General features: G+C 37.8%; 1 protein-coding gene across 5 annotated transcripts in view; it reads left to right on the forward strand.

Annotated features, from left to right (window-relative positions):
• Window positions 1-12,379, forward strand: part of LOC150090413 (uncharacterized) — a 137,910-nt gene that overhangs the window by 58,544 nt on the left and 66,987 nt on the right. For all 5 annotated transcript variants that reach the window (XR_016548097.1, XM_090389874.1, XM_090389878.1 and 2 more), the window contains exon 3: window positions 1,261-1,362. Coding sequence is in view for 4 of the 5 variants with exons in the window: in XM_090389874.1 (XP_090246000.1) it covers window positions 1,261-1,362 (102 nt within the window). In the remaining variant the exon portion in view is untranslated. The remainder of the gene's footprint in view (window positions 1-1,260; window positions 1,363-12,379) is intronic.

Here is a 12,379-nt window from a genome sequence, read left to right on the forward strand (position 1 = left end):
GATTACCCTGACTTCTAATCTCTCTTGGCACAAGCACATTACCAATATTGCTTCCTCTGCATCTAAAAAACTTGGTTTTCTCTTTTGCTCTCACCGTTACTTTTCTTCCAAACAGCTATAAATCGCAAATCCGCGCAGCCATGGAATATTGTTCCCACAACTGGGGTGGTGCCCCCAAAACCTCTCTCAGGCTTCTTGATTCCATTCAGAAGAGGGCAGTTAGGTTAATTAATGATTCATCTCTAACAGTCTCCACTCACTGTCTCATAGACGTACTGTCACTATTCTTCTGAATTTGTTTCTATAATTCCTGCTCTCTCTTTCAAAACAGTCCAAACACGTGCCGCCACCAGCCAACATCCATTTACCATCCAACTTCAAACTCACAGAACCAACTTTCATTGTCCTCGTTTATTCATTCAGCTGCCGCTTTCTGGAACAACCTTCCTTCATACATATTTCCTGAAAATTACAGTCTACAGAAGTTCAAGTCCAATGTCAACAAATATCTTCTTTCATCTTCTCAATCTCCAACCCAAGCACGGTACTAAGTACTATAGGTTCTAATACCTCTCGTGTTTGGTTTTTTTTTTTTTTTTATGAAAACCCCAAACACGAAAGGTATCAAAACCTGTAGTACTTAGTACCATGCATGGGTTGAAGGAGAAGTATGGGGAGAGGGGGATGCCGGAAACTTTGCTCTAGAGACTAAACATGGGTTTCACCACTTCAAGCATAAAAAAAAAAAAAAAAAAAAAAAGTTTCCTTATATATAAATTCCCATGATTTGAAATATAATTTTCACCATAGATCCCAGACCAGAGTGAATCCAGCAACCAAGCCCACTTTCCAGAGTAACACTGCATACTGCACCCAAAAGGTGGTCAATCCCTGCATTTACTGCCATGGATTTGGTTTTTTTTTTTTTTTTTTAGGAGCATTAGCAACTAAGGCCATATTGCTCTGGGGATATGCGGTGGTCATTCCCTGACCTTTTCACATACTCCATATTTGGTGGTCATGGGCTTGAACCCCGGTCTAATCAAGAAGCGTGTGCTACGCACTGCTACTCCTGCCCACCTGGCTACGGAGGCGCCTACTACTACTACTGTCATGGAGAATAAATTAATTGTCATATTCACATGTGTACTCTTCAAAACGTACGCTTTCTTTTATATTTACTTATTTAATATGTTTATACAGTTTGAGCCAACTATTGTTACACATTTAATCAGTTTATTCTCATTCCAAATATTGCAGAGACATCCTAAAATGGAATTAAGTAAACCTGATCTGCTACAGCTGTTGAGTGTTCTTGAGGGTGAATTGCAAGCCAGGGAAATAGTTATTGCAGTTCTCAAGGTATGTACATAAGTGACAATTTGTAATACATTCATTAATAAATAGTGCACTTGAGGTGTCTTTTGAACTTTGAAAGCTAATGGTTCATAGTGATGAGGGGGGGAGCAGTAGGGGACATTTTCCACCGGGTGTTGGTCTACAGGTCACCATCTGGGTACCACAAGGTACCATTTATTTATTTAGAGGTGCAAAAATATTACATTGCTGCTAGCTAAATGTAAAATGAGTCAGGAGATTATAATGTTTAGCAGTAACATTGAGATGTCTTTACAAACAATATTGAAAAATATGGTTTGTACCTATAAAGTTTTGTATTGTATGCTTTTCCATCATCGACAAATCCTAAAAGTAGGTTCTTGTTATGCTCCCATGGCTCTTCTGTAATTTGTCTTAGTGTGAACATTTGATCCTGCCATCCACTGTTTGGCCAAAAAGCCTGCAGCAATACTTCTGACCCAATTGCATAAATTTTATCATATAAAATATTCATATATTTTTATGTGGTATGCTAAGGAGTATAATTCCTTTTGTAAGTTCCACATATTTTATTTTATGTTCCTTAAATACCAATATATAAATATTGGTACAATTGTTCTTTGAAAAATAATCTCTGGATAATGTGATGTAAACACTGTTCATAATATTTTTCTTCTAGCTTTCAGCATTTTATGAGGGGGTATCAAAAAGTCCATACCCTTACCTAGAAATAATAGCCCTAGAAAGGTGAAACTTCATAGGAACTTTAATCCTTTTCTGTGTACTCTCCATGTATAGTAACACAATTTCCCATCTATGGTCAGTTGTTTAATGCCTTGATCATAGCAGTCTGCACTTTTTGCCTGAAACCATGATTCCACTTCATTGGTGACTTCCTGAGATGAATCAAAGTGGCATCCACACAATGGTTTCTTCATTTCTTGAAACAAGAAGTCTGACGGTGCTAGGTCAGGAGAATAGGGTGGATGCTGCAGTAGTTCGAAGCTGCACTGGGCACCGGCCAGTGCATTGTCTGACAGAAGACTGACATCTTGGTTAACATTCCATGTCTTTTCACCTTCAAAGCATCGCATAACTTTTTCAAAAGATTTCTGTAGTATTCTCCAGTAATTGTGGAACCACGAGATAGGTAATCTGTCAGGATACCCCTTTTCTGTCCCCAAAAACTGACATCACCTTTGCAGATTGAGTGGTCTTTGCCTTTTTGGGAGGTGGGGGAGGTGTGCTTCCACTGCTCTGACATGTCTTTAGTCTCCGGATCATACAGGTACACCCAGCATTCGTCATTTGTCATCAACCGATTAAAAAAGTTCTCAACATCTGCATTACAAATCCAACAGTTGATGAGAACATTGCATTCGACATTGCTTCTGCAAAGGTGTCAACAATCTTGGAACCCATCGTGCGGAGACCTTAAGACATGTGCAGATGGTCATGTAAAATGCTGTGGGCACACCCATAACTAATTCTCACTGTATTTGCGATGAAATGAATTGTCACATGTCTGTCACTCAGCACCATCTGCTCAACCTTTGCAACAATCTCGCTGTCTGTGGATGTTGATGGCCTTCTTTCTCTTGGCTCGTCAAAGACACTTGTACGACTGCACTGGAACTCCTGTTTCCACTTTTTTACAGTGTCATAGGATGACAATTCTGCCCATACACAGATTTCATTTCTTCATCAATTTCCTGAGCTTTCTTGCCCTGCAAATGCAGGAACTTGATCACTGCTCGATACTCCACTTTGTCAACCATAACATCCTTCAGATTCCAGGCTCTAACTCTGGTGTACGATCACCTACGGGAATGAAATTTTACATGTTAGTTATCGAATATGTAGACAACTTATATTAAAAACAGCATCTTCCTACTGATTTTTTGTCTAGGTCAGGGTATGAACTCTTTGATACCCCCCTCATAGATCAGATTTCATCCATACCTTCAGCTGTTGTTTACTTGATATTTTTTATAACCTATTCTACCTCAATAATAGAGATAGAATAAAAAATTTTCTCTGGTTCAGAAAATAATCAAAAATGATACTGGTGAAGTCAGCTCTTTAATTATGCCACATATTTCTGAAATATCTTTCACTTGTTTTAACTTCACCCTTATCATTTTTGATTATTTTAGTTACATTTTGACCTCTTTCTCTATAACTGCCTCATTAATTTCTTAGCTTACACTGTGGCATTCTGAATTTTCTATTTTTATAGATTTTTGTCACTTTTGCTATAATTCTCTTAAATATGAGGGGTTCAAAAAAGATTTGTATTTGTAGTTGATAGAAAGTTTTTTTTTTTTTTTTGTTGATACCTTAATCTCTATAGCAAACACACAGATTTTGATATGACAATTCATTTTCTTTTTCTTTTTCTTTGCAGCACTAAATGAAATGAAGTGTCACAATGGATAAAGTGGAATACAGATTAGTGATTCTGTTTCTCTTTCTGTAAGGGAAAACACCTAAAATGATCCACGAAGAAATGGTTGCTGTTTATGGAGAAGAATGCCAGGTTAAAGTGTTGCATGTTGATAGAAACAATTCAAATATGGAAGAACCTCTTTGAAGAAATGAAGAAATCTCAGGATGCCCAGCAACTGCTGTAACAGAAGATAATGTTGCAAAAATTAAGACATTAATCCTGGAAGATTGCTATATTAGTGTCAAAAAAAATAGCTTCCGAGTTCCAAATTAGTGTAGGGTCTGTGGAGAACATCATCCATCAACAGTTGCATATGAATAAAGTGTCTGCTAGATGGGTTCCTAAAGAAGGAACCCATCTAAAAGAAGGAAAGGGCAATCGGAGGAATATTATCACAGGCTATAAAAATGAAGATATAAAGCACAAATTTATACTTTTATTTTACCTTACCATTAGCAAAATTAAATGTTACATGAAAATCAGAAGAATATTATCCACAGGTTAGCAAAATAAAAATAAGTTTTTGCTTATTAATTAATATACAGTACTAACTAAACATAACACTGTAATCTGATATTTCTGTTCACTGGATTTTTTTTTTTTTTTTTTTTGTTATAAAATCTGAAACAGTAAAAAAAAGATAAGCATCAATCATTAACAAAGAACACAGCATGCAGAATTGCAACTAACACACTATGTACAAGTGAGATACAGAGTAAAATGTTTACGAAGTTTAGATATAGGAATGAAGAGATTCTGAACATTTACAGAGTTTTATTTTACCATACTGAAGTTATGATCTTCTTAGTCTTTTAAAAGAAAGCAGAAATCTTTAACAATTAAATCAAAGATTGAGATTTTAAACAGACTTTCTAAGGGAGAAAGCAGGTCTTCTTTAGCAAGATTTTACGAGGTTGGAAAGTCAACCATAACAGAAATTTAAAAACAAGGAAAAAATTTTAAAGTTTGCATTCAAACTTGATTCAGATGATGGTGCAAAAAAAAAAAGAAAAGCTATGAGAACAGCTAATGACCCATCCCTTCAAGATGCTGTTTGTTGTTGTTGTAGTTGGGTTCTGGGATCATTAGCAACTAAGGCCAGTTTGCTCTGTGTATACTGTCTGTAAATTGCATGTTCTGTAGTCAATTTTCTGTTTGCTGGACAAAAAACCCAAGTTTCGGGGTGAAAAGCCATGCTAGCCTTGCCTGGAGGCCTCCGTAGCTGAGTGGTCAGGAGCGGGAGTGCAGTAGCACACGATCCTTGAGACCGGGGTTCAAGACCCTGACTGCTAAATACGGACGATCTGCCAACCCGCACTGGACCAGCGTGGCAGGTCGTGGTCCATTTCCTTCGACACGAATTGTTGAGGAGGCTTCCATCCTGCAGTGGGTTGATAATGGCTGCAGTTTACCTTTTTTTTTTTTTTTTTTTTTTAACCCTCGCGTGGGACCAACTAACTCAGCCACATTGTAGTAGTAGTAGTAGTACATGATGCAAGAAAGCAAGTGTTAGGAGCTTATGCAGCATCAGCCAAAAAAAAAATCACACCATTCCCTCCAAATGCCTGTCCAGTTCCTCCTTAAATTTATTTAACCTATCAACTTCCACAACGACAGATGGAAGTTTGTTCCAGCAATTAACCACCCGCTGGCTAAAGGCAAATTTCCGCACATCTATTCTACATCTGTCCTTTCTTAATTTGAACTTATGTCCCCGTAGGTTGGTAATCTGAACAAGTGGAAGGATCCCATCAGAATTCAGCGTGCTCAACCCATTCAAGGCCTTATAGACCTCAATCAGATCACCGCGCAGGTGCCTAGTCTCCAGCCACTGCAATTTGCAGAACTTAAGCCTCTCTTGGTAAGAGAATCCCTTCATTCCCCTCACCAATCGTGTTGCTCTTCTCTGTACACGCTCAAGCAAATCTACATCCTTCCTAAAATGAGGCCTCCAGACCTGTACGCAGTACTCAAGGCGTGGCCTGACCATTGCCTTATACAGAGGGACAATCACCTCCTTTTCCCTGCTAGCAAAATTCCTATATATCATTGACAAAACCCCATGACCCGCCCTAGCAGCCTGTCTGCACTGCTCAGAAAACTTCATATCTGACTGCACAATTACTCCCAGGTCTTTTTCATTTTCTACCACCTTAAGTGTAGTACCACACAGTTGGTACGTTTCTCTGGGGTTACTTCTACCCATATGCAGTACTTTGCATTTGTCAAGGTTGAACTTCAGTTGCCACTTCTTAGCCCATCTGCCCAAATTATCTAGATCCTGTTGCAGTAGCACACTGCCATTACTGTCATTAACAACCCTGCCAACCTTTGTGTCATCTGCAAACTTCGACATTAAGCCTGATATACCTTCATCAATATCATTGATAAATACACAAAACAACAGTGGACCCAACACCGAACCCTGTGGGACTCCACTAATAACATTAGTGCACGAAGAGCAACACCCATTGATTACCACCCTCTGTCTTCTCCCACTTAACCATCCTTTTATCCATTGTAGCAACTTACCCTTAATACCATTCTGCTCCAATTTGTACAGTAGTCTTCCATGCGCAACAGTGTCAAAAGCTTTCCTGAAATCCAAGTATATGATATCAAAATTATTTTTTGCATCCAGTTCCTTTGTGACCACATCATAATAACCAATCAAATTTGTCAGACAAGACTTTCCCTTAACAAACCCATGCTGTGTTTGAATTATTGCTGCAGTCTTGTCTAGATGATCCTGCAATGCATCTTTAACCAGCGACTCCATTATTTTACCCGGAACAGAAGTTAAACTAACTGGTCTGTAATTACTCGTGTCACCCTTCGATCCACCTTTGTGAATTGGGGACACATTTGCACATCTCCAGTCCGTGGGAACCTCCCCTGAGTCCAAGGATGCTCTCATAATTATGGCTAAGGGTTTGCTTAGTTGCTTTGCTGCCTCCTTTAATATAACTGGATAGATCCCATCCGCCCCAGGTGCCTTTCTTATGTTTAACTTCAACAATTTCTCCTCCACTTTGCTCTCAGTTATTACAAAATCATTAAGCACACTGCTACAATTTGATAACCTTCTTCCATTTTCAAATTGTAATAATTCCTCACGTGTGAATGTAGATGCAAAATACTCATTCAGTTTGTTTGCTATCTGAGCAGGATCATCAACAGTCGAACCATCGATGTCAAGTGGACCAATCATATTCATCCCCTTCCTTTTAGAGTTTATATAAGTAAAGAAATCCTTGCTGTTTTTCTTAGCATCTTTTGCCAAAGATTTCTCGTAATCCGCCTTCGCCTGCCGAACCTCCTTTGTGACCTGATTACAGACTAGCTTATATCTGCTACAGGCTTCTGCGTCACCTGATAATTTATATGCATCCCATGCATTTTTCTTCTCTGTCACGAGTCTCATTAGTTCATTTGATAACCATTTAGGCCTAAACCTTGAACGATATTTCTTAATCGGTATATAAAGTCTAGTAGCTTCCACGATTAATTCTTTGAATGCTTTCCACTTAGAATTTACTGTTTGTAACATTGTCAGTTGATCCCACTGTACAGAATTTAAAACATTTTTTGTGAAAAAGGCCCATAAAAGTTCCTTCCATCATTGACAACCATTACTTGAATTTGGGTCTTTTACACCCAGGGTGAGGAGGACAGTAATTCTACCAACTGTGCTACCCACGAGGGCTAGGTACAAGGAACAAACTGAATACTGTCCAACTCAACTACTCTTGCTGAAAAGAGTGAGAAATCTAGCAGCAAAGAAATGAAGTTCGAAAATGGTGCAGCAAAAAAATAAGTAATTATTTTCGTTATATATATATATATATATATATATATATTTTTTTTTTTTTTTTTTTTTAAGGCCTATACATATGTGTTATTGTGACTCAAAGTTCCATTTGTTTTATTAACTATGAATAATAAAAACACTAAGTACAACTTAGTGTTTTTATTTCTAAATTTGCTAAACCTTTTTTTTAGTTGTTATTTGGTTTTTAGGAGCATTAGCAAGTAAGGCCATATTGCTCCGGGGATATGCGGTCGTCATTCCCTGACCTTTCCGCATCCTCCGTATTTGGTGGTCACGGGCTCGAACCCCGGTCTAATCAAGAAGCATGTGCTACCCACTGCTGCTGCTGCTGCCCACCTAGCTTTTTTTTTTAGTATCCAGAACTGTATTTTTGATAAGTTCGAAAATCCAAACAAATGGCTAATGATGCATAAGCATTGTATGCAGCATTAGCTTTCTTGCATTGCATGCCTCTACTAATGCTAAATCGGAAGTCCAAACTACCCCCCATTCCAATTAGTTTGGATTATCGACGCTCTACTTTATATATGTTTTTCCAGGTTTGTTTTTCGAAGTACATTACAAATCTTCAAGTAAGTACTGCCGTCTGCTATTTGGTTTTATAAGTAATTTTGAACACATTTATTCTATATTTATATTTATGAGAGCACTTTGAAAAATTTTATTATTTTCAGAAGTACCCTGAATGATATCCATTAGTTGTGATTTTTTTTCCCTATAGAAAAGATCACACCTGTGAGCCATGCCATTGTTGTCTGATTTTGGCTTACAAAAGCTGAAATTCTTCAGAATTCAGATCCAGAAATTGTCAAAATTGAATCAAGTGATATGTATTAGATGTAGAATATAGTACATCAAGAAAAGAAGTAATGATGAGTTTTTCATGAATTTTTTTTCCCCTTTTTTAAATTCTGATTTGATTTGGGAAATAATTTCACTTTGATATTAGGTGACCAAGCCAAATAATAATATATTTTTGTTTTAGTTGACTTCTGATTCACTCTGTATATAATGGGTATATTTGTGATAGAAACAAATTTTTGCACCTGTATTTTAGCATATTCTAGTATTAGTAGAGGCATATGATGCTAGAAAGCAGGCTTATACAGCATCAGCCAAAAAAAAAAAAAAAAAAAACGCTTCCAATTTCATCCATCCATTTGTTCCAGATATTTGTCTAGTTCTGCCTTGAATTTATTCAAGCTCTCAACTTCTATGACAGATGGAAGTTTGTTCCAGCAATCAACCACCCACTGGATAAAGGAAAATTTCTGCACACACATATCATACAACTGTCTTTCCTCAATTTAATTTTTATGTCCCTCATGCAGTTAATCTAGGCAAGAGGAAGAATCCCATCAGCATTGAGCATGCTCAAACCATTCAAGGCCTTATACACCTCAATCAGATCATCTCGCAGGTGCCTAGCCTCCAGACACTATAATATGAAATCCAACATATTCTACTTGACTGCCCTAACTTTACACGAGAACGTCAGATTACCTTTAAATCCTTAAAAGGAATGGATACATTTTCATTACAAACAATATTGTCAGATAAATCTAATATATCCGAAGGCTTCCAGTTTCTGAAACGCATAAACTACTACAATTTGATATAAAAATCATAACAAAAGACATCATTGAATAAGGCAAAAATCATAAGTTGGCGCATTATAGCCATAGAAGCTGATGCGCCAGTAAAATATCCAATCCAACCAACCAAACTGTAATATGCAAAAGTCAAGCCTTTCTTCGTAAGATCAATTCTTTGTTCCATTCACGAATATTGTTGACCTTCTCTGTATTCATTCCAGCAGCTCTACATCCTTCTTGAAACGAGGCCTCCATACCTGTATACAGTACTCAAGGTGTGGTGTGATCATTGCTTATACAAATCACCTCCTTATCCCTGCTAGAAAAATTTCTGTATATCATTGACAAGACACTATGAGCTACTCTTGCAGACTGTCTGCACTCCTCAGAAAACTTCATATCTGACTGCACAATTACCCCCAGGTCCTTTTCATTCTCTACCATCCTGAGTATAGTACCACACAGTTCATATGTACTCTGGGGTTACTGCTACCCATATGCAGTACTTTACACCACTTGTCAATGTTAAACTTCAGTTGCCACCTCAGCCCATCTGCTCAACTTTCTAGATCCACTTGCAAAAGCGTACTGTCATTAGTGTCATTAACAACTCTGCCAACCTTCGTATCATCTGAAAACATAGACATTAAGCCTGATATACCTTCATCAGTATCATTAATAAATACAAAAAACAACAATAACCCAACGATGAACCCTGGGGGACTCCACTAATAACATTAGTCCACAAAAAGCAGTGTCCATTGATTATGTCTCTGTCTCTGTCTTCTCCCACTCAACCATCCCTTTATCCATAGCAGCATTTTGCCCTTAATTCTATACTGCTCCAATTTGTACAGTAGTCTTCCATGTGCAACAGTATCAAAAATACCAAGTATATGATATCAGAATTATTTTTTGCATCCAGTTCCTTTGTGACCACATAGTATCCAATTAAATTGGTCAGACAAAGTCTTCCCCTTAACAAACCCATGTTGTGACTGAAGTGTAACTAAAGTGTTGTCTAGATGAACCTGCAGTGCTTCTTTAACCAGTGCCTCTGTTAATTTCCCCATAACAGAAGTTAAATTAACAGGTCTGTAATTACTTGTCACCCTTTGATCCTCTTTTGTGAATTGGGGTGACATTTGCACATCTCCAGTCCATGAGTACTTCCCCCAAGTCCAAGGAAGCTCTCATAATTATGGCCAAGGGCTTGCTTACATCCTTTCCTGCCTCCTTTAATATAACTGAATAGATCCTATCCACCGCAGTTGTTTTTTTATGTTTACCTTCAACAATTTATCCTCCACTTTGCTCTCAGTTATTAAAAAATCATTTAACTCGCTACCATGGTTTAATACACCTCTGTATTCCCCTCACCGAGTAACTCCTTAAGTTTCAATGTAGATGCAAAATACTCATTGAGTTTGTTAGCTACCTGAGCAAGATCATCAACAGTTGAACCATCGATATCAAGTGGACCAGTGTGATTCATCCCCTTCCTTCTAGAGTTTACATAAGTAAAGAACTCTTTGCTGTTTTTCTTTGCATTCTCTGCCAAAGATTTCTCATAATCTACCTTTGCCTTCCTAACCTCCTTTGAGACTTGGTTATAGACCAGCTTATATCTTCCGTAGGCTTCTGTGTCACCTCTTAATTTATATGTATCCCATGCATTTTTCTTCTCTCCCGCATTTCTTATTAGTTCATCTTACATCCATTTGGGCCTAAACGATGAACAATATTTCTTAATTGGCATGTAAAGCCTAGTAGCTTCCAACATTAATTCTTTGAATGCTTCCCATTTAGAATTTGCTGTTGGTAACATCATCAGTTGGTCCCACTGTATAATTTTAAATACTGTCTCAGACCACCGTACACCTTTATGAAAGCAAAAACCTTTCCCTTTCCTCCCGATGGTTGTTGCCTCTTTGAGTATAATCCCACATCAGCACACTGTGATCACTGCCACCTAGTGCTTCCTTTATCTGTAGATTCTCAGTGCATCAAGAATCACTACTGATGATCAGATCAAGAGTATTACTCCCTCTGATTGCCTCCCAAACATGCTGCTGTAGAAAACAATCATCCAATAATGTCATGCACGATCTCTCCAGGGTCCAATTGATTGACAAAGCTCTCATACACTCTCTCCTGTCTTGTCTGGGCAGATTTGCAGACACCAAATTCAACCCTCAGTTTAAGTCCTTGAAGGTCATCTACCCTGTTCTGCAAGCTCTCATAAAGGCCCATAACAACGCTGAGTTGACACCTCATTTCCTCACACTCCTTACATTGAACACACACACAAAGACATTTCCCCTTGGCAATATCATGTCTCTTTCCTGATTGATTCACAAACATCAAACAAGCAGTACATTTCAAAAGGCTGCAATTCAGAAGACAACCACCCCCTCAGTTCTCCCTTGAGCCACGGCACTCCCACTACTTGAGCCTTTTGCTTTGCTGTTCTGGTCTGAGGCAGATTTCAATTCAATTTTAATACAATTCAGATATGTTTGTTTGTTATTTGGTTTTTAGGAGCATTAGCAACTAAGGCCATATTGCTCCGAGAATATGCGGTGGTCATTCCCTGACCTTTCCGCATTCTCCGTATTTGGTGTCTAATCAAGAAGCATGAGTTACATCAAGAAGTCTAATCAAGAAGCATGAGTTACATCAAGAAGTCTAATCAAGAAGCATGAGTTACATCAAGAAGTCTAATCAAGAAGCATGAGTTACACACTGCTGTTCCTTCCTACGGAGGCGCCTAATTCAGATATACACACTGAATCAGGCGAATGTTACACACTGCTGCACCTGGCTACGGAGGCACCTAATTCAGATATAAATTTATACAATTAAAAATATTACACTAAATTTCTATCCCAATGCAGTAATAACACTATACAGGTAGTTCTCGACTTTACGAGTTAATTTGTTCCTAGCACGTGCTCGTAAAGTGGGAATTTATTTCCCATAGACCTAATGTTAAAAATAGGGGTTACGTTATCAACAATGAAATTAGTTAGCTAATTAGTTTATGTTTAAACAATGATTGATTTATCCAAAGAAATGAAAACGTAGCCTGTAAAATCAAGCAAATTATAATAATAGAGAAATTATTTATGACTTACAAATGTTAAAGAGTGTTTATTCTTCATC

The sequence above is a fragment of the Mastigoproctus giganteus genome, chromosome 2 (assembly GCF_048544385.1).
Source record: "Mastigoproctus giganteus isolate SK-2022 chromosome 2, ASM4854438v1, whole genome shotgun sequence".
Taxonomy (NCBI): domain Eukaryota; kingdom Metazoa; phylum Arthropoda; class Arachnida; order Uropygi; family Thelyphonidae; genus Mastigoproctus; species Mastigoproctus giganteus.